Source organism: Diachasma alloeum, unplaced genomic scaffold (assembly GCF_001412515.2).
Source record: "Diachasma alloeum isolate Michigan unplaced genomic scaffold, Dall2.0 Dall_scaffold_00179, whole genome shotgun sequence".
NCBI lineage: Eukaryota > Metazoa > Arthropoda > Insecta > Hymenoptera > Braconidae > Diachasma > Diachasma alloeum.
The window spans coordinates 2825607-2849476 of NW_021680345.1; the positions used below are offsets into that span (position 1 = coordinate 2825607).

Here is a 23870-nt window from a genome sequence, read left to right on the forward strand (position 1 = left end):
ATTAGTTCATTAATTACATTTAGTTCAATTAGTTCATAAAAATTATCAGATCAGATAATCATGAATGATAGAACCGTACATTCGACAAATCATTGATTAATCGATCATTGAATCACGTAAATAGATCGGGGGGATCAGTGTCTATCACTCCGCACAACCGAAGAATTGGATTTGTCGATACTCAACCGCATGAGGTCATAATACGACCGCATGATGGACTAGAACGGGGTAAAGCCTGAAGTCTGCCAGTGTTTTACAATGATTCTTCAGTCCCCCTCAGTTTTTCGATGCTCGTCGAGTAAAGAGGATGTATTGTCGTTTGCACAAGACGAAAGTCGTCACAAAATTTCCGTTTATCCGTATTAAATTCCGCAGAAGGAAACTCAATTCGTGACTAATCAGGACAAACTCATTGATAAATCAATTTTTCATAATCCGTCCATTAATTTTCCCAAGTTCTGAATCATCTGTATTCTCTTTTTCGCTCATCGTCACTGCATGACGTTCATTGCAATTGATTAATCATCATAATTGGGTTCGAAATTTAATTCAAGCTCAACCGAATGGATTAGCGACTGATAATAATTATCCAGTGATCGAATCCCATGTGTTTACGTGACTAAATTAGTGAAGATGTCTCTAGCATAAATGGGAACAGAATAATGTGAGGTAGTTGTTTGCACAAGTCTAATCAATCCAATATTTCCATTTATTCAAATTAAACGTCACGTGAAAAAGCAGAAGGTGGATTCAATGAAAAAAAATTAATTAATCAATAATTCATTCATTCATTCATGTATTTATTCTTTATTATTGTGAACATTTTCATACTCTATTCATTGAATCGTGAACACCCGTTCCGAAACAACCATTCAAATTAAACAAATTAGAGAATAATAATCCCATATGTTTACGAATAAATTGGCTAAATCAATGAAAATAATTTGAGGTACTTGTAGTGAAAATTCAATAGTTGTTTGTGAACGTCTGACAGACCCAATATTTCTATTCATTAAATTTAAACTCCACGTGAAAAAACAAAATGAAAATTGAATGAAAAAAATCATTAATTTATTGGTGATTCATAATTCAGTCATTTATTATTTTCCACCGTAAACATGTCTATATTCGATTCATTTATGCAAACAAATTAGAATGCATTCAATGCCAAATTGAAAAATCATCAAAACTAGTTCCAAAAAAACCATTCAAAATAAATAGGAGGTACTTAGAGTGCTATTCTCCCGAGGGTCAAACAGCACTTTTCCCACGAATGTCGAACTCTATTTTTCATCACATTGTACGCACAAGTGATGAAGAAAACATTCCTGGAAAATATGAGCTTGCAATTCAGTAGCGAACTGGTAAAACTTTTTAAGTCGACTTATCTCTCAGTTGAGTTTTTGAGGAATATTTTCGCATCTAAGGGAGATAGCGAAATTTTCATAACTACATTTGTTGTAGCTCTCAATCGGTTTTACAAAAAAGGTTATAATAATAATTTTGCGATCTCCCTTAGATTTCGAGATATTTATTGAAAACTAGTCAATCGTCAAAATCGACTTGTATCGTTTTACCCCTTCGCTACTGAATTATATCAGCTAAAAAAGTTTTTTTAGGCCGTGCAACGAGTAATATTCTTTGTCACAACGGCAGTCGGCAGGGATTCACGGACGCTCCTGACGCCGGAATGACAAAAATAATGAATTAATCAATTTGTGAACATTATCATATTCTATGAATTTGTGTAAACAGAATAGAATGCATTAAAATTGAAGAATCATCAAACCGAGTTAGAAACGTCAATCCGATCTAACTAAACGGATAAGATACTAATCATATTCATTGAGTGATATAATCCGGACGTGTTGACAAATAGAGTCGTTAAATTAGTGGGAATACCCTCAACATCTTTGATGAACTAGAATAATCTAAGGCACCCGAACCCCTCAGGTATAACTATCAAAGTGACGTGTTCTCTCGTAATATGTTTGACGACGGGATAGGAGTAATCGATGACGCCAACGAGCACAGACAAGCTGATGCGAATTTTCAATGGCCCATTGCTAATCTCGGGTGCAAAGTTCAGACCGAGTGAAAGCAAAAACTCCCTACGTGCACAAATATAGACCATCATAAAATATCCACTGAAACTCGGTGTAATCGTAGTTCTTGTTTCCAAAATGACCTGAGAAGTTTGTGTTTGAGAGCTGAAGGAATAAGTGAAGACGATAAGTGCATTTGTACGAGGCTTTGGTCGACTACGAGGAAGTCTGATACATCAGTTACGATGGAGGACATTGAGCTTGAATCCCTGGTGAATCCGAATGACCTGGATCCTGGAGTTATTGAGGACGATGTAATTGAATCTGTATCGAACTTGGGGGCATCGTTCTCACATGGCTCTGGGGATGACTCGAGTGGGGAGAGATCTGCATTTTGTTACACACCGGAGAGGCTTGTGAGGGCCAGGGAGTACAGGATTTTAACTCCTTCGCCGAAATATTTTTTCGATAGTTGTGTGGAGAATGGGGGGATGGCTTCAGCGTTTAGGGAGGCACGTCCTAAGACACCGAGGTTCAGGAGAAAGTTGGAGGATCTTATTGATTCTTCGAAAATTGGTGATTAATATTATTGTTATACACGGAGAGAAACGTTGAGTAAAAATTACAGAACTCACAATTCACTCGCCGATTACGGAATCGACTCAGAAAATTTAAGTGACGACCAAATTTCGCTCCGGAATTACGAAAAAGATACGTCATTTTTATTGAATATTTCTCTCCATGTAGGGAGATTACATCTCTCAAACTCGCAATTCTGTTTGTTTTTACCGATTTGTGACGGAGGAGAATTAACAGATTTTTCGTTCTTTTGATGCTTTTTATAAACATTTTGGACGTGAATTTTCCAAGTTCTTGTTCCTCGGGTTTTGTAATGAGAAGCAAAGAAAATATGTGGACGTCCGAATGAAAAGGGCCTTGGTCTCATTTCAGTGTCACGTCATTTTTTATCTTATCTTGCCAACGTCATTTTCGATTCTATTGAGGTCTTTTGGGCTCGAAATGTGCAGAATGTTATCGATATTTGATAACATTTCGCGATCGGGCTTTATGGGTTGATATTTTCCTCTCAGGTATATGTGACTAATTATGGTTTCAATATTTAAAATCCAATTTCACAAATTGTTAATATTTAATGGTGTTAGTTGGTAGATTGTTGTTTTAAATATCCTGCAGGGGATCCAAAACAGGGTCGAAACGTTTACGAATGAAAATAGAATCAATAAGAGCTTTATTTCAATATTTAAAAAATTAGAGCGAAATACCAAAATAGTACATTTCGATGCGAGTGTATAAGTGTTTTTTTTACCCGTGGGAGGTGTGTAGACGAGGGCTAGTCTCTCAAGGCCAAAGAACACTCTTCTCACGGGTGTCCAACCCTATTTTTCACGACAATGTGGGGAAACTGGAATTTTGCGCACGCGGAGTGCAAAAAATTGATATCTAAAAAACTGCGTATCATTATTATTGCAGTGTACATAACTCTACATAGACAAAATAGTCTTTTTTCATGCGGACGTTCACATATAGCCGGAAATTTATACCCGAAAATTTCTGGAGGGAACATTTTAAGAGAATAAGTCATATCGAGAGTCGAAGATCTGTCAATAAATCACGCGGGAAAGGTGCAAACTTTCGGACAGATTGGAAAATTGGCAGAAAACAAATAGCATTTTCCGTAGAATTCACGGAATTTTAAATATCAGAAGACCTCTTTCCGGAGAAATGAAATTCTTTAGAAAATATGCCACTTTATATTGTTTGAATAATGAAGTTTTTTGGTTTCAAATTTCCATATATGTTATTATTGACAAATCAGTTGATTTCTGAAATATTGAATAAAATTCCAATCTCAGGATCTACTCGACACTTGACGTTATTAAAAATTCTGAAAATTGAGGCAACTCTTGCAGTGGATTCTTAATCTATTAAAATTGTGAATTATGTAGTCAATTCAATTTCCACAATGAGTTTGAAGATTCAAAGTTTCATCGAAATATCGCTAATTGCTTAATATAAACAACTCAATTTTGTTGAACTTTGAAGATATCCACGAAATTTGATGAAAGATTTGATCATGAACTGAGATAAAATTCACAGCATTAGAAATTCGACTGGAGCTATTCCTTCAATTTCAACAGATTCCCAACAGTGTAAATGGTTACAAAATTACGGGTGCCCAATTACTCCATAAATGTCTCTGAAATTAACGAATTCATCAAACAATTTCGAAGGATTTTTTTCCCCAACAAATTCCCCAGTTATTTTTCTACAAGAATGACTCTTGATATGGTCTCCTGAACTCATCTATTCTCGAGATAATTACGTAATTAACAAATCATAACGAAAATTCAGTCATAATCAGACTGTTCCATTCCAGGAGCTTCCCAATTAGAAGCTCTCCTGGACGCAACCGCTCCGGAAGTTCGGGTTCCCCTCTCAATTCGTCGATTTCGTCATCATCGAAACTACCAAACAAACAAAGTCCTTCAGGAGGAGGTGTCTCCTTCCAAAGAACTCCTGGAAATTGCCAATCGAGAGAGTCCCATTCGTTACGAGACACCCGAGCCCGCAAGCAGCAACTCCTCGACTTATGGATGCTTATGCAACAGCCTGGAGGATCGCGAAAAATCATCCCGCTCGGTAGACGATACTTCTGGGATCCAAAGCAACACGTGGAGTGAAAGTAGCTCTGGGTTTCAGACCCCGGTTTGTTTGTCCATGGAGTTAGCAGCGGTTTCGACTGTATCCCAGTGTCAGGTGAAAAATCGAACTTTTTATTTTTTGTTTCGAAAATTCATTAGAAGAATGGGTTGAGGTAGAACCCATTCTTCTAATAGGTGAAAATATCAAAAGTATTCTAATGAAGAGCTCGTGGTATTCTTTACATGAACATAATCACATTTAGGCGAAATTGAAGGCTTGAATTAAGAGAACGAAAAGTATTCTGTATTTTGTGAAATACGACTTTCTTTATTCCAGCCGTAAGGCAGCGTTTTATCCCTGCCGATGGCCGTCATAATAAAAATAAAAAATACGTAGGAAAAAAAATAATGAAGATGAATAATAAGTGAAAAAATAATGAATAATTTTGAATCTCTGATCAATTCCCCTCCGCTTTCTTATTGAAAAATAAGGGAAATGTTGTGAATCGAATCTCTAGAAAAATGAACAATTTTCTAAATTTTTCTCGAATAGAAAAAAACAGACATCCGAGAATGTTCTAAGAAATCGGGGAATGTTCTCGTTTTCCTAGAATTTAAAACCTAGATCCATGTAAAAAAAAACTGAAGACAATTGAATGAAATTTGCAAAAAAAAGGAAAATAGAAGGAATTAAAATTAATAAAATTCATAGAACTACACGATGAATGAAAATTCAGAAAGGAAAAATTAGTTGATTTCGCGTCTGAGAAAAACCTGAAAGAAACATGACAAAATTGGCAATTATGACGCAAAAAATAATTTGTGAGTTTGAAGAGTTTGAAAATACCGCATGTTGTTTAGCAACTAATTTGACGCGACTCATTGACCAATCAAAATTGGGGATTAGCGGGCTGACAGTTTCACTGTATTTCGATATAAAACAACTTCACGAAACTTTCTTCTTCTATAGATAGGGCCATCTGCTTTCAGAATTAAAAAGAGAGTTTGAATCCAAATCAAACAAACTCATTTCGTAAATATCTCTGAAACCGCCAGGGTTATCAAAAAATGTCAAAAGATTGTATTCGCAACCCGTGAAATCCTCTAAAAAACATTATCTAAGACATTTTGTTCCAAATGTCTCCCTCCCAAAGATATTCGTAAAATTGAAATCTTCATACTGAATCCAATAAATGTCAGCGATTTCACATATTTTCTCTTCACTAAACTAGAGCCAATCCAGAGGAGTGCTGAACCAAGTAGTCAGTCTCCTCGAGGGTCTCCGGCCGACCTCTCTGCACCCCCCAGACGTCGACTGCCTGATCCAAGACAGATTCTGTCGGAGTTCATCCACTCACGACTACCTAACGCGTCTCGCCTTATCCGTCGAAGAGGAATCAGACCCCAAACACGACAGAACCACCGCGGAAGAGCTTGACGAGCTCCGGGAGAGGGTCGACCAACTCCAAGAGAACAGTAGATGCATGTACAGAGACATCGGACTCCTTCGGATAGACTTCCAGTGTGAAGAACGAAAACTCGACAATTTACAAAACGAAACTTCGAGATTCCACCGCGATATGAACGAACTCCGTTATCTCGATGATCTACTCAATTTGTTGCGTGGCGAACTAGCAAGAATATCAAGGAGGAACTGGCCCTTCATTATTGGCCACGATAACTATGACAACGAAGAAATTAATCTCGTGGTGTAATCAAGACTGTAATATTCATGTACCAAAATTTTTTAGGATAATCGGGTGAGGCGTAGGATATTAAAAAAATGCTGCCAATTTTATGACGATTTTATCACATATTATAAATTCATTTAGACACCGTTTGCAAAATTTGAGAAACCCCAGAAGCAGGGCAACAACAAAAATGATTTTTAACCCTCGATCACTCGCGCTCGGCCGCCAGACTTCATCCGTCGCACGGTTACACGGAGAGAAATGTTCAATAGAAATTACGGAACTTACAGTTCGCTCACTGATTACGAAATCAACTCAGAAAATGTGACAGTATCGTAATTTCATGTAAAAATTAGGGAACGCTCTGGAAAAATTTCGTGATTTTAATAGATAAAAATTACGTGACATTTTCGTAAAATTTCCTACAACCACATTTCGCTGCGGAATTACGGAAACGATACGTAATCTTTATTGAATATTTCTCTCCGTGTAGCGCAGCACCGCGCCGGGTTAAACCGAGCGCGTTGTTGCCATCTTGGCGCGTACCGTTATGCGCGCATTTCAAGTATGGCAATGAATGTAGCAACACTGTCGTTCGCGGGGTCGACGGGGATTCATCGCACCGGACTAGACGGCGCGGCGCCGCGTTTCTGCCCGTTCGACGTTTCTTGTCTTTTTTTAGCTAAACAAATTTCTCGAGAAAAAACGGACAACGCCAACGCTTAATTGAAGGATTGAACTAGAAACTCCAATTTTTTCAGAATTTTTAAGCGTCGAGAAACACGCTAAAATATAAAAAACGAAAACGGGCGGCGCCGCGCTCATTGAGCGAGCGATCGAGAGTTAACGTTGCTGCTTATACATGAGGTTAAAGGGAGTATCGTTAACGCGTGCATTTCCCCTACATTATCGACCAGTCGGCAATGTGGAAAAAATACTGAAATTATCGATGACCCATTTAACCTCATGTATAAGCAGCAACTTTAAACATCATTTTTGTTGTTGCCCTGCTTCTGGGGTTTCCCAAATTTTGCAAACAGCGTCTAAATAAATTCAAAAATGTGTGGAAACATCTACATAAAATTGGCTGCATTGTTTGAATATCCTACTCCTCGCCCGATTATCCTTAAGTAGCTCTACCCTTACGGCTCGAGTCATTGAGTGTTCTGACAAAGAAAATTTTAATTATTGTTTTTATGTCTAAATTATTGAAATGAATTAGAGAGTTAATGAAAGACTAAAAGTTGTCTCATTCTTTAAATGTTTTAATTAGAAGTATGAATGAACAGTTTTTCAATTGACTAGTTTGAGAATTTGTGGCAACACTGTACTATCATGAGAGGTGGGAGACGGGTGGAATTAGCGCCATAACCATGGCCATTGTTGTCACGTTTATTTCTGTTCCCAGTCCTCGGCCATACTGGACGAATATTGTTAATAATAATAAAAAAAAGAAACAATAAATCGTGACTAAACAAGTGTCAATATTTTTCATTATTCTTTCCACATTCTTAGTATAAAAATCATATTTTAATCTTTTTATTTGAAAGAAGATATGCAACATTTGGCGATTTTCGCAGAAGACCCTGAGTTAAGTATCGTTTTTGAACATTTTTATTCATAAAAACAGAAACGGAAATTAAACGGTGAAAAAAATTGCAATGCCGAATATCATGAGGTTTTCGGGTGATTGTTTACACTTTTTAAAAATCTTCTAATTGGAAAATAATCTCCTAAAGATAGAGCTACTTTAAAGTTCTTTCAACTTTTAACCGATGCCATTGAAAAATTCTGCAACTCATGTGCGCATTTTTTTCAATAGAAATGTTCAATGAAAAATATTGTATATAAAAAATCGATAGATATGAATTTTTCTATACAACTTATTCCACTGAGATATTTTGCGTAGAAATTCCTCGACTCAAATTTTTGTTTTCAAAGTTTTTTTGTTGGATTTTTTTCAATGAAAAAGAAGGAAAATAGAGTGGAAAAAAATGAAGAAATCTCATTAGAAATTTCTATCTGAAAAACGCCCAGTAGAACTGCGGATTTCTGCAATAAAATTAACTAAAAATGACTAGAATTTTCAAAAGAAGTTCTGTAGAAATCCAATAGAATTTTCTATCGAATGCGCTAGCTTCTATCCAATTTCTTCGTTTGTGTTTCAATATTAATTTAAACTATACCTACACTGCTGAAGAATTTGAAATATTTGTTCTCCTAATTTAGTTATATTTCATTCAAATTCTGTAAGTTTATCTGAAAACTGAGAATTAACCGGTATTGGGGCTAACAATATTCAATCTGTTTGCAGAAGTGTAGGATTCGATGATTATCTGATCATTTTCAAACAGTCTGACATGAACAGTCAGTGTTATAAGAAAGATATTGGTCCATTGGTCATAAGTCTGATAAATAAATAATTCAACAAATGATGTTTTAGGATAAAATACAGGGTACAACCATTGGATTTACTTGTTATCTGGCTCTTCGCAAGACAGACAGTGTTATTTTTATTAAAAACAAATAAATGCGGAATATACAATTGTGGCTGAGTCTATAAACGTCTATGCTTTGGATTTCAAATGACATGCAGTTCAAATAAGTTATCTTCATGACTTTTGGAGGAATTTATTAGGTGTCTAGAGGTGAGTTTGCAAATTGAATTATGAAATTCACTTCATTTGTCATCATGCTACCTTCGACGCTCACCCTTTGTTGTCTTACGCTTCTCTTTCTTCTCCTCCTTCATTTGTTTTTGTTTCTCCCTGCAACAAATTAATTAGGTCATCGGCATCTATTTTGAACTATAACGGCATGCTTCAGCAGTGACGCAGCGCTTTGTCGAGAAAATGGCTTATTACATACAATGGAGTCCCTTAATTTGTTGAACATCTCAGGTTTTGCATTAAGACCTTGTCTACAGAAATTGTAATCCTTACATTGCATTTACGCGACATCGTGTCGACGTCTTCTAGAAGGAAAGGCATAATTCGGGGGGAGTGATTCAAAAATATATCTTAAAATTCTAATTGAAGTGGATTCAACCCAGTGTTGTGATTCAAAAAAGATTAACTTAGGTAAACTTCAGCAGCTGTCCACAATTAACTTTCACCCATAAAAAATAATACCTTGTTTCAAGAATTCAATGGCCTTAAAATAAGTTTTTCAAAAGTCTCAATTTGAGACTGAGAACTTAATTTGAGATCACAAGGCTCAAAATAAAACTAATTTTTGTAGGTGTTTTTGCTCCCTCCCTATTTATTTATTTATTTTATGTTCTCGCAAACTTCAAACAGTTCAATATCGAGATTTAAATTCACATCTGCAAACTTTAAATAGCAAAAACAGTATAAAACGTGCGGAAACTTGGGGTCAAATGGGGCTCAAATAAAAGCCTGGATATTCTTAAATTGGAATTACAGGTTTTAATGTTTTAATGTATTTGGGTAAATTCAGGGAAATGTTCGTCGGAAATTTTGCATGTTCTGTGTGAATGAATATATAGGGTAGGGTAAAATAGACACTTTAGACTTTTTTAAAATTATTCATAACTCAGAAACAAATGTATCAATAGAGCTCAGTTTAGGCTCATCACAAAGGGAAAGAATTGCTCTTTGCATTGAAATGAAAAATGATTAAATTTCATCAACATTCAACCCGTCACTAATATTTCAAAAAAAGTCAAAAGTGTTTATTTAACCCCAATCTCCCCTACTCCATTCTATAATATCTCAAAAACTTCAGGACGATCGAGACACTTGAAGACAAATATGAACAAAACTGCTCTGAAAATTTATCCATTCGTTCTACGCAATCATGAAGAACTCACCGATCCTCCTTATCCTTCTCCTTCTTCTTCTGACTATCGAGCTTGGCCCTCTCCCTCATCTCCCTCTGCTGCTGTAGAATATTAGCAGCATTGGTATTCTTCTCAATTCCACATTCAGGCTTGGCACAGGCAACGCCATCCTCGTCCCCATCGCCCTCCTCCTCCTCGCCGTCCGACATCTGGGAATACTGGGAGAGAATGGCCTCTCGAATTCTCAGTTCCTCAGCCGTGTAACTCCGCTGGGTCGTCGTGGGCAGGCTCTGAGACTCCATCAACCTGGCTAGTCTCACCTCAACCTCCTCAGCAGGCTCAAGTGCCTCAGCCACCGTCTCCTTCGGGAATAATTTCTTGTAGGCAACAAGTATACTCGCCACATGTTCACTGATGTTTTCCTCCTAGAAACAACAAAACAAAAGGCCAAACTCACAGAATGATCCTCGGAAAATCACCTGAATTCATGATTTTTTTGTTATCATCATGTCTAGGATTTTAATTTCGTCCCATAATTAATGCTCATTGCCAAACTCATCGTCAACTTAACGCCGATTGCAATCTAACCTCACAATCCTCACGGTCCTCACCGTTATCCCCGCAATAACACCCTCGAGTGCCTCTGATTTTTCATCCTCCGTTTCATTACCATCTAGTATAGCTCTTATGTAATTTCCGTACACAACTTCATCGGTATTCAGTGACTTTAATTTATCGGTTAACCAAGAACTAAATGTGTCACTTGTGTCCGCCATAATAGGGTGCAGACAGCAATTGCAATATCAATAGCAGGGGCATTGTTGCTTAGAACTATTTTTGGAGCATGGGATAAGATCCGATCAATTAGCCCCTCATGTATAGATATTCCAAATTTTTATTTTTTTCCTCATTGAAGTAGTTTTGAAGAAAATTGCGAGCTAATAAAAAACATTTGCTAGTTAGTACTTTTTTTAAAATAAATTTTTGAAAAATCACCTCTGAAAAAAAGGCGTNTTGAAACCTAAAGAGAATTGCCTGGACATGACTCGATAGGAGAATATGGTATTTTAAAAACAAATAATTCTTTCAAGTAAATGGATATTTGGCAAAAATAATGTTTTTTCCCAGTGCATACAAAAACTCGCGCGTTCTCGACAGAGCTCTGCATTAACAGCTGACGTTACATTGATTCCTCTTAAAATGCCGGTACTCCGTTTCAGAAATGATGGCCAATGGCCATTCGCCCAACTTATAGCGCAGTTGCTATCGGCCAACTGTTCCCCCGATTGTCACAGTGCAAGTGTGTTCCGCTAAATACATAAAAATCAACTGTATGGATATTAAATTTAAACCCAATAACAAATACTTTACTAAAGTATGAATGCACCTCCAGAACTGGATACGGTCTATCAGGCCGTTTACTCGTTGTACAATAATCCAGATCCAACGGAGAAGGAAAAAGCGTCGTTGTGGCTGGGAGAATTGCAAAAATCTGTGAGTAAAATGAGTTTATTCTCATTTACAATAATTTAATAACATAAACGAGTATTAGCTGTTGTTCCTATTCACTCGGTCTCGTTCGAAGCCCAATAGAAAGCTTCTCAGTCATACATATTCGTACTTGGGACGAATGAAATTGAAATATCTTGTCCATAACCTCTCCAAAATACCCTCCATAACCTGATTTGTTATTATTAAACAATCCTCACACAAACACGTGTTGAGAACGTTTCATCAGTCTAGAGCAAGTCCATTCTATCTATTATTTATAATCTTTCAATTTTAGGTTTATGCATGGAAAATATCGGACGAAATGCTGCAGCAGAAGCGGGACTTGGAGTCCTGCTACTTCGCAGCCCAAACAATGCGTACGAAAATTCAATTATCCTTTCACGAATTGCCCACCGAATCACACACATCCCTCCGTGATTCCTTACTGAATCACATATCGCAGATCAACGAGCATACGAACAGCATTATTGTGACACAACTGTGTGTTGCACTGGCCGATCTAGCGTTAAAAATGCCCTCCTGGCACAAACCAATAGTGGATGTAATTAATAGATTCGGTAGCAATACCAGTAGTCTTTGGCCGTTACTAGAAATCATGACGGTACTTCCTGAAGAGGCTATATCCAGATCGAACAGGTAAGCCAATTGATTATTGCATTGCAACGTGTCTTAGATAAAAAGGGATAACCCGAGAAATTATTCAAAGAGGTATACCTCAGGATTCTAACTCAGATACAACTCGATGTTGTTATTTCAAAAAGGACTAACTCAGTACCTCTATCATAGATTTTTACATAAATTCTGTCATAGATTTCTACCAGAAATCTACACGAAAAGAAATTCTTTAGAAAAATTCTAGTGCTGTTACTGGAAAAAAAAACGCAATCGACTGGCTATGAAAAATTCTAGTGCTGTTAAGGTACAATTTCTAGGCATTTCTGATCAAATTTCCAGGAATTTCTGTGAAAATTTCATATAAAAACGGGAAAAATTCACGTGCTACTCAGTCAAATTTCCAGTGCCAGCACTAAAATTTTTTCCTGGCCGTCACTTTACGCCCTTTTTCCCCTGCTAGTACTGGAATTTTTTACATAGATTCCATGCAGAAATCTATGATCTAAGACCAGTCCTTACCAAAAATGTAATCTCTTGAGCGATATCCTAATATTTCTCTACTTTTCCCAAATAAAAATTACGGTGCTAGTAGTAATTTAATATAAATGATGTCGTCTTAACGCTTTTTTACTCAAATTGTTCAACTTAATGAATATACATTTTGCATTTCTTCTAGGTTGAATAAATCTTGTATTAATTTTCGGGTTGTCCTTAGGGGGTTTTTGTTACCCCAAGACAAATGAAAAGCAAAATAATAATAATAAGAAAGCACCATCACAGTTGCAATTAAAAGAAGGCATGACCCAAGTATTTTGCTTATACTTCGCATTTGAAATTCTGAGATAGACACTTTTGCATTTTTCTTCTAGGACGATTTGTGAAAAATTGTAAAACTCATTTCGTCATGTTATTCCCCAGATTAGGAGCTAATAGGAGGCACAATGTTTTTGTTGAACTGTCATCTTGTGCTGATACAGTAACTGAATTCCTGGTAAGTTAATTTGGAGTGATAAGACTCAATACGAGTTCTATGTGTGAGCGCCAAATCACCAGGTTAAAAAAATCGATGCTGGGGATTTTGATCTCATTTTTTTTCTGAAGAGATGGCAATTAGTCAAAACTTTTTAAATAAATGGAAATATATTGGTGGAAGGCCCCACCGATAAAGCGAAAACTTCTCATCAACGACTAAAATTCCAATTTCAGAAAGCGTGTCTCCAAAACGGAGGTGATAATGTACAAATTCATATAAGAATACTAAGATGTTTAACGAGCTGGGTGAAGGTCCACGCCATGTCTTTAGAAACGATACCAAACGGTGAAGTAGCGACCTACGCTTTCGAGGTAAGCAAAGTCCCCCTCCCCCCCCCCTCAACTGACCACCCGCCAATTAAACCCACCACTTCCCCAGGTCTTGAGGAATCACCTATCGAGTTCCCAGCTCCACGAAGCAGCAACCGACTGCCTCTGCGTGATCCTCCAAATCCTCGAAGAGGACTACGAGCGCACGAGCAGCGAGCACAACGCCCACCTCCAGCAGCTCCAACTGGGCCTCTTCACCAGCGTGATGTCCTTGGAGCAGCCCTACCACCTCTCAGTGGCCCACGAGGAGATGGAAAAATCCATAAACTACTGTCGAATCTTCACCGAGCTAGCGGAGACCTTCCTAGACCGAATGGTTCTGGGTAGCATGGACGGTACCCAGCACTACGCCATTAGAATACTCAATCTAGTCCTCATGTGTGTCGGACACCACGACTACGAAGTCGCCCAGATAACCTTCAACCTCTGGTACCGACTATCAGAAGTGCTCTACCGTAAAAACAATGACCACCTGAACACAATGTTCAGACCGTACATAGAGAGACTGATAGCTGCCCTCTGCAAGCACTGTCAGATGGAGCCAGACCACCTGGGCCTAGTAGAAGAGGGCAGTGGTGGTGAGGACTTCGCTGACTTTCGAACTCGTGTCTCTGAACTCGTAAAAGACGTTGTATTCCTCGTGGGTAGCAGCCACTGCTTCCGCCAGATGTTCTCAACCCTAACGTGCAACAACAGCCAAGAGCAGTCGAGGCCCCCCACCTGGGACTCAACCGAGGCCGCCCTATACATAATGCAAGCTGTCGCCAAGAACATTCTCCCCGAGGAGAACGACGTTGTCCCCAAAGTCGTTGAAGCCATACTCAATGTCCCCGAAAATACCCACATTGCGGTTAAACACACGAGTATTCTCCTCCTCGGTGAACTCTGCGAATGGATAAACAGTCATCCCCAGTCCCTAGAGCCAGTCCTAAATTTCCTCCTCACCTGTTTGAATCAGAGGGGTCTTGCCAGTGCAGCATCCGGTGCTCTACACAGCATTTGCACAGCTTGTCCCCTGCACATGGCATCGCATTTTCCCGGATTGCTGCAGATCGCAAGATCCCTCGACAGCTTTCCCATCAGCAGTGAAGCTGCAATTGGATTGATAAAGGGGGTCTCAATAATCTCAGCCAGATTACCAAGAAACGAAATAGCTCCTGCTATGAAGGAACTCTGCTGGATTCAAGCAAGACCACTCTGTGAATTGATGGAGGCCCAGGGGATTCCCCTGGATCGAGGGACCAAAACCGATCCTGTTTACTGGTTGGACAGACTGGCTGCCATTTTCAGGCATACCAATCCGCAGATTGATAATTCCAATGAGGCACATCCCTGCCAGAGTGTCATAACTGAAATGTGGCCTGTTCTGTCGAATGTGTGTAATAAGTATCAGGAGGACTCGAGGGTTATGGAGAGGTGCTGCAGATGTCTGAGGTACGCTGTGAGGTGCATTGGACAGCACGCTGTTCATCTGCTTGAACCCATTGTCGAGCAGATTGTGCAGTTGTATGGGGCACATCAGCACAGTTGTTTTTTGTATCTTGGCTCAATTCTTGTGGACGAGTACGCTGGTGATCATGACTGCGCTGCTGGACTTGTCAGGATGTTGGAGGCCTTCATCGGGCCCACTTTCACTATTCTCCAGGAGACTGATGGCCTCAAGAATCATCCCGACACCGTTGACGATCTCTTTCGATTGTGTGCGAGGTTTCTCCAGAGGGCACCCATCGCATTCCTGCATTCTGCTGCACTGAGCAGCATCGTTGATTGCGCTATTATGGCGTGCAGTCTGGATCACAGAGATGCCAATGCCTCAGTCATGAAGTTCTTCTATGATTTTCTGCACAGTGGACGCAATCACGATGAGAGGTCGGACTTTACGATAAGGAGGCAGATGGTGCAGGATGTGCTGAGGAATAAGGGCCAGAGGCTGGTGACTAGTCTTCTTCATGCTGCTGTCTTTCAATTGTCAACGTACATGCTGCAAGATGTTGCCGATGTTCTTGCTGAACTCACTCTCACTGATTCAACGTCAATGGCTACTTGGCTTTTTGAAGCTATCTCAGCTATGCCTGTTCAGAATGTTGGAGGCTCGCCCACAGCGACTCCCGAACAGGTGGCGGAATTCCATAATGCTGTTTTGGCGCCGAAAGTAGCGCCCAAAGCTGTCATGCATGCACTGCGAACTTTCGCGCGGTTGTTTCGCTGATGGATGTGATGGAAAGAACGACATTATTCGATGTGCTCTGGATGAAAGGGGGTAACTCGGGGAAATTATTCAAGAGGGGGTATCGCAGGTTTGGGATTTGAATGAAGTCAGCTCGATGTTGGGGTTTGAAAAGGACTAACTCAATGGCTTCCATGAGAAAGCACTATCTCAGCTGGAACTTAGAAGGACGTAAGTCGGGTAAACTCTTCTGGGGCTCGGACAAAGGCGCAATTGACACAAGGTTCACTATTAAGTTCTCAACTGCCTCCCCATTTATTTTGTTTTTACTTCAAATTTAACATTCAATAGACAAGTATGATCTTTTGAAAGTATTTAGTAAGGATTCGTCTGAGTTATTCCTTTGTAAATTTCAACTGGAAAATACTATTTCATTTATTTATTTCCTTCTGGAACTCGGACAAAGGCGCAATTAATACAATGTTCACAATTAATTTTTTAGATGCCTCCCTATTTATTTTGTTTTTACCTCAAATTTGACATTCAAGGCTCTCAAACTTGATCATACAATGAAGTCAAGAGTGTAAGTGCAGACTGTGAAATATTTCACGATCACTCTTATATAAACAGAGATATCAATGAATTCATTGGAACTGCAGGAATTCCTGCAATACATAACAAAGTATGATCACTTAAAACGTATTTAGACCATAGACCTTTTTTAAACCACAACATTGAGTTGGATCTATTTAAATTAAGCTTCTGGGATAGACCCCTTCGAATCCTCTCCCCGAGTTATGCCTTTTTTCTAAAACACGTCGATCTGAGGAACAGTTAATGTGGAGAAGGGTCCATTAATGTTGCCGGAAATTAAATCCTTCAAATTATCTTTCTCCCAAGTGCAATTTTCCCGGTCAGACTCGATGTTCGCTCGACCAGACCTGCTTTTTACATTGATTTTAATCACGGACGCAGAATTCCTACCTATCGAAACGTTAGGTATATTTTATAAAGCAATGATCAATCCCCTTTCCCCAGTTTTTTTATACAACTTTTCATGACATGAATTGTCGCATTCTCATTTGGTGGCATTGATGGACTTTATACGAATCAATGAAAATGAGACAAGATAGGTGATGAGAATCGAGGTTAACGGAGTGAGACTGTCGTTGTATTATAATGAAAATAGGAAAAATGTAACGAATTTTTGTTTTCTGTAAATTGATCATGAAAACTTGATGAAGTTTGGGGTGTGTCTGTTTTAAATATTATTATAGATACATGTCTGACAGTGCATTTGATTACAAGTCGTTTTCACGATGACTCATGTTGTAACTATACATCTCTCGAATTCGTAATACATGCAATTCATCTAATAAATTTGTTACGTTATTACCATTATACTATCCATTGATTCATCGATTGCTAGGATTTTTTTCGCAAAGATCGAGTGAGTAATTGGGTTTTTGAATTTTTTCCTGCACGCATATGTTGGAAATTGAATTTAAAAAATTGAACATTCTCACTGAGAAATTCAATTGACTCTCTACTCAGTTTATTTGCACAATTTTTTTGAGGGGTGTTTTATAGAATAAAATTATGACTGTCTAATTTTTCTATGACTCTCTTTAGGTTCTTCGTGTAGGATTTTCTGGACATAAATTTTCCATTTTGTTCTGCTATATTTATTTCATTCTAATTACAAAATCACGAAGAACAAATAAAAATTTGAATTGAAGAATTTCCATAGAAACAATCGCAACAGAATAATTTTATAGAAGAAGATAAACCAATTGAATATTTTCGTGGCAAATGTACTCAAAAATTGCACAGGATAATTGCATAATTTCCAATATAAATCTGCAAAACCTAATAAATTTCAACATAATCGCAAGGTTCCACTGGGATTTCCAGTAAAAAAATCTTGATATTGTCAACACTCAATTTATTTATCAATTTCCTCAGTTATACCTCATGATTTTCATTTTCTCCAGGTACACATGCCAATAGTTAACTATAAATTCAGGTAACAATGTTTCCCAATTTTCAATCTACTGGAAATTCGAATATTTCCAATCGTTTTAATGTTTATTTTTCACAATGAGCTTGAAAATCACAGCTTTCATTGAAATATCAATGATTCTTCAACATAAAAACCTCAATTCACTAAAATTCCCAAGATAGATGAGAAATTTCAAACGCGTTCACACGAATTCTTTCGTAAGAGTAGACGAGAAAAAGCTTAATTGAGTCAATTAATCTGTGGTTCAAAAATTTCGCAATGTTCCTCTCAGGAAACGATTGAGGTTCCTATGCCTTGAGTCATCAGTGACTCATCCCAAAGCGCATTAAGAAAGTGTCCGTATCCAAAGGGGAGTGAAGAAAGAAAGGGAAAGGAAATCGCTCAACACTGGAATTTCATTGTGCATTAAATTTTTAACATTTCTCACTGGCCAGCCTTTAAACTTTATAACTGAATAAATTATTATCCCCCCTCAATTAGTTTGACACTAAACCACGCATCCAAGACGCTTCATATTCACCCATACCTCGGGTTTTATCATGCTCAGAGTCTAGTTAAAAAATAAGAGAGAAGGGAATACTAATTTTTTTACATAATTGAATAATAACAGATTCAAATGTAAGGAGACTATCCAGCCTGACTCAGCAGGTACATTAACGACATTCTCGTGGGCGTTCTTCGTTTCCCTTCACGGTGAATGCGTGCACTCAAAAGGTATGCGTTTGATAGTTGAAGAATGAAAAAAAAATAAAAATAAACCTGCATCCGAGGGATGTGATGCACTCGTCTTTTTCAAATTCCTCAAACTACTCTTCAGATGAGTCATAAAAAAAATAGGATAACTCCAACAATTTAGAAATTCCGCGGCAATTGATCTCTCGCGATATAAATGAAATTTATTCACGGGGAGCTACGACATACTGATTACAGCGTTGACTTTAGTGATTTCGGTAAGATAAAATTTCAGTTACTTCAATGATCACACGACATGATTTCACTTCAGTTAGACTGCAGTTCACTTCGAATAATTTCATTAATTCGAAATCAATAATTTCAGAGAGATTAAAGTGATCAAAATCACGATCAATAGGGTTTGATAAATAAGAGACGTGGGGAGAAACGAGTCATTTCAAATTGTAAAAACTGTTTGAAACTGTTTGAAAAATGTTCCATTTTTCTCCAATCTCCTCTAATAATTCGCGAAAATAAGGGGTTTCTGAAAATGACAGTAGGAGATAACAATAAGGATTTCATGCGAATTCAAAATCGCTAATCCCAGAGATGACGTTGGAGTGTTGAAATCATTTAATTTCAATAACTTCGGTAAGTTCAATTATTTCAGGTGCGAGTAGACGGTCATTTCCCCCCGGAAAGTCATCAATCCAGACATAATTTTTATTTACTGCCCCATTCCCTTTAATTACACCCTCCCAACACTAGACAAAATTCATAAATCCTCAAATCCATAAACCTCACATCTAAGACATCTCAATTCCTCTGGAGCAACTCCAGAAAGAGGACATCGATGGAATAACATTTTTTCGTCTTTTTTCCGTTGCGAAATTCACTTAAACCCATTCCTGAATTTCACCCTATCATCGACGGTGGCCAGTGGCGCGTTGCCGAGCAACGAGACAGCCAGACTGCCGTCTGCCAATTCGTACAAGTCCCGTAGGTGAGCGGGTGGAGGAGGAATGGGATTGTGAGGCCCTCTAAATGTTCTTCACCCCTCCCTAAACGGTATAAATCAACAAATGCAGAGGTTGCAGGAATTGATGTCGATAAATTATTCCAAAATATGGGACAATTAGTCGGTACTCCCAGACCCTAATGCAGAGCAACTGCACCCCAAGATCTTCACAGAGAAAAAAAAGTTTCAGGATCATGTCACTAACTTTCAGGGATTCGCGATTTTGAAATTCGTTGACTGCAAAATTCTAAAATTCAGTGTCTTTGTACCCAATTTTTAGTGACGTTCAAGTCGATTTTGACTATTGGTCAGTTTTTACTGAATATCTCGGAATCTAAGGCAAATAGGGAAATTTTTATAATAACCTTTTTTGTAGAGCGACTTAAGAGCCACAAAAGAAGTTATTATAAAAATTTCGCTATCTCCCTTAGATTTCGAGATATTCTTCGACAAGCTAAGAGTCAAGTCGTTTTATCGCTTCGCTGATTTGCAGGAATTTACCACCAAATATCAGTAATAAAAATCACTGATAATCAGGGGCATTCTAATCTGTATTCACTATCACCGATCGTTGGTGAAAGATTCCTTAAAATCAGTGACATGTCACTGATAATTAATACTCTTTTTTTCGTCACATCTGCACGGAAAGTTCGATTTTCCCCGCAAAACGACGGAAGAAAAGCTCATTTTTTTCCCCGGATTCCTGTGGTTTTCGACGATCCTTGGGATGACATAACACGTTCCTCCCTTTTCATTTACTAAGAAAAATCGAACTATACCGTGCAGTTATGACGAAAAATATTATGTGCACCTAGGAAGCAAAACAGGACATGTTAACTCGCGTCTGGATGGCCCGTAAACACGCGGGTTTTTATGTCCAGCTCCCCACCCTCCGTGCACAATATCCTATTCTCTATCTTCTTCAACATCTACCCCCCCCCCCCCCCAATAGAGAGTATTTACTTACGTGCAGTCATTACATCTTTCCCGAACAAATAATACAAAACGGCCCAGTGAAGGTGAAGGCGGTATTGGGACGAGGCGAGGTCAGTTATTCCACACCACGCCCATTGTTGAGTCATTATGCAGCGCCGCATTGCACATACGCCCGCCACTGCATTGCCCACTTGTCAACCCTTCTCCTTATGCGTTCATACTCCTTGCGCAATTGCCGGAAGGAAAGAAGTCAGTCTCTTGCGGTGAAATATGAACTTTTTCCCCCTCTTGAACGCTTCCGTTCGTTTTTTTATCGGTTTTCATTATAACTGATCGATCAAGTCTGCGCGATGAGTTTTTTAAGAAGATTTGGGGAAGGATCGAGGCTTTTTCTTTCAGCTCGGGGTACCTAGAGGGAACAATGATTCCGAGGAGTCTGGACATGCTCCCAGAGCCGCCAGCGAGGCTGGGGAGAGATGAAAGGGAGAACATGATCGTTTTATGGTTCTGTCGTATATATTTTTCTGAACAATATAAAAATCTGAATGCAAGATTTTTTATTTCATATTTTGCACTAAAAAGTGCGAATTTTCGTTAGTGAATTAAAATTGTCCTCAACGATTATTATTATTATTATTATTATTATTATTATTATTATTATTATTATTATTATTATTATTATTATTATATTGATAAGGATTGGGATTTTTCGCTTCCTAATGGAAGCTTTGTAATCGTTCAAATTTAAATTTTGTATTTTTTGAAAATCAGAATCCCGGGGATATCTTTGAATATTAACTTTTTATCGAAGGGCTGAGAGGAGAGATAGGACTGTAAAAAAGACAATCGGTTGTATAGAAGAAAGTGATAATAAGAATAATGATCATGATAACATTTAACTGAGTTGAAAATCTAACAAAATTAGTTGAAAAGAAATCTTATTCAATTTAATAAAATAAAATAAACAATGAATTACACATGGTAGAAGGAAATGATGTGCAAAATAACCGTTTGGAAGCATATTGCTAATTCTTTAGCAAAAATAACTAATACTATGCAACACGAGAGCAATTTCCCACTTGTTTTAATTTATACTTTTTTGAACAATATAAAAAACTATGAATGCAGCATTTTTTATTTCAGATTTAGTACTAAAAAATGATAAATACTCGTTCATAAATTAAAAATTGTCCTGAAGGATTATTTAAACTCAAGGTCATACAGTCAATTGTCTAAGACCACCGAATGATAGTCGTGTAGAACCCACATGCCCTCATGTAGACCCCAATTATACTCCCCACGAGACTATCCTCCCCCCCTCCCCCTCACCGAATTTTCGACCTTGAAACGAATAAAGACCCGGGCAATTCTTTGTCACAACTGTTCCCACTTTCATCCATTCCTCGTGTCAACCCTCGGATATATTTATATCTTCTCATAGTTAAATTTGACAAGGGTGCATAGTGGTGTAAGGCCGTCCCTGCAGGCAGTAAAGTACCACGCCCTTCCGTGTGCCCTCCATACCTCTATACACCATCGTATATACGTTATTGGCAGCCGTTGATGGTCGATGGTGAAATTCGCGACGAATTCCCCCTCTTCTGCCCTTCCAATCTCTCTTACCTAACGTTTACAGTGTTTTACGGCACATCGTTCCGGGAGGATTAAGGGCCGAGGGTTCACGAGAGTTCGAGGCTAGAGATTCTCGTATGAGATGAAAATTTAGTCTGCAAGTGGCAAAATTGAAAGGAGAAAAGTCGCATGATGCAATTGCTATTGGAAATTTTGCGAATTCTGAGGAATAAATGCACGTAAATTTTACAGTTTGGGAATTTGAATTTAATTTGGGGTCAAATTGTTCGTGGAATTTCACATGTCTAATATTTTTTCTCCAATTTTCATCTCGTCTGAGGAAAAATTTCAGGCGAAACCCCATTCAAACGTTACACGAATTTTAAATTGCTTGAAGTTTAAAGTTTTCAATCAAATTCTTGTCGTACCGATACAAATATCAAAATTGCATTGCAAATTGGGAAAATTAGCGGACACATAAGTACCGCCGAGTGTAAAAGTTTCCCGAAAATTGTTGTAAAAATATCAAGAGTAATTTCCCAACACAGTACCTAATTACATTCAATAATTTTTCTCAATTAATTTCATCCACATAAATTAAAATTACCGGCAAATTGGACGATTCTGAACACTTGCAATAGCTAAAATAATCGTTTATACCGGGTATTAAAAATAATTGCCACTCAATTTTTCTTGACGCTTCGCTTTAACGCGAGTATCATGTAGCTGTTGTTGAATTGCCAATTAGGCAATAACTAATTAGACGAGTGCAAATGGGGGATGAGGGTTATTCGGTCGTCGAAGGGAGGGGGCTGGGTACAGGGAGCAAGACGAGGACGAAGGGAAGGAGGAAATACTGAGCCCAGCAGCAGCAGCCGACGGCTTCCCTTCCCCACGTAGCCCAGGCCTGGGTGAAGGACCCGTCGCGCTCTCTATCCCTCCTCTCGCTTCGTCCTCGCGCTTCTGCCGTCGTCTCGGCAGTGGTAAAACTCCCCCCTCACCCCGCCCCGTCTGGCTGTCTTCTCTACCATATAATGCGTCTTACGATCACCCCCGAGCCCACCCCTCCCGCCCGTTAGGTCCCTTTTCCCATCTACTGAGGCGACAAAGACAAGGAGGTCTTCTTCATCTTTTTCTTCTAAGAGTTCTTGTTCTTCTCTGATGCGCCTCACCTATCCACCAACCCCTCGACCTTTGATTTCCGAGGAGCGAGACACCTGGCACTGGAGCTCAGATTTTTCATTTTATTTTTTTATGAACTGCTTAAGAAAAATTGGAATCTTGTGGACTGGCTTGTAGTAGTTCTAGAAGAGTGATAACTCCACGTATGAAAAAATTTAAGGTGTTTCGGCTGATAAGTCAAAATAGTAAAAAAAAATTGGAAAATTCGCGGGAGAAAATTCTGAGTATGCTGCATCATTGAGAATTCTTGCACATTTTTTTCAGACCTCAGTGTCAAGAAAAAAAATAATGAAATTTGGAAGGTTTTGTAACCCCTCCAGCTATAACCTCCGTGGTTACCCCACTCTCAATTAGGGAAATTTGCATGGCACCCAAAAAAATAATGAACTATTGAGGGAAAATTAGTGGGTGATAAATCAAATCTTTCTTGAGAACACGTATAAGTTTCAGATTTTTTTCAGATTTCATAAGAAAGTTATTTGAACAAATGATTCGGAAAATTATGAGTTGCGGGGCAATTATGCCCTCACGCGCAGGCGTGTGATTCGAATATCAGTGAGCATCATGGGAAAGGTATGGGTTGGACCATGGAACTGAGAGAGAGAAAACA

General features: G+C 38.4%; 3 protein-coding genes across 3 annotated transcripts; 2 read left to right on the top strand and 1 right to left on the bottom strand.

The window, feature by feature from the left end:
- The first annotated feature begins 648 nt into the window (after positions 1 to 648).
- Positions 649 to 6600, top strand: LOC107043476. Its single transcript, XM_015265014.1, is given in 4 exon segments — positions 649 to 669; positions 1954 to 2621; positions 4444 to 4823; positions 5941 to 6600. Coding segments are annotated over 3 exon segments (1497 nt in total). The 5' UTR covers positions 649 to 669; positions 1954 to 1987; the 3' UTR covers positions 6424 to 6600.
- A 2269-nt stretch (positions 6601 to 8869) lies between these two features.
- On the bottom strand, positions 8870 to 11031 carry LOC107043485 (coiled-coil domain-containing protein 43). The gene is made up of 3 exons (XM_015265021.1): positions 10813 to 11031; positions 10232 to 10626; positions 8870 to 9167 (listed from the first exon to the last, which is right to left on the bottom strand). The coding sequence occupies exons 1-3, from the start codon at positions 10975 to 10977 to the stop codon at positions 9095 to 9097; spliced, it is 633 nt and encodes a 210-aa protein (XP_015120507.1). The 5' UTR covers positions 10978 to 11031; the 3' UTR covers positions 8870 to 9094.
- A 431-nt stretch (positions 11032 to 11462) lies between these two features.
- Positions 11463 to 17237, top strand: LOC107040972 (transportin-3). The gene is made up of 5 exons (XM_015261313.1): positions 11463 to 11695; positions 11988 to 12349; positions 13247 to 13319; positions 13535 to 13672; positions 13740 to 17237. Exons 1-5 carry the CDS (start codon positions 11579 to 11581, stop codon positions 15897 to 15899), a joined length of 2850 nt encoding a protein of 949 aa, XP_015116799.1. The 5' UTR covers positions 11463 to 11578; the 3' UTR covers positions 15900 to 17237.
- Positions 17238 to 23870: the final 6633 nt, after the last annotated feature.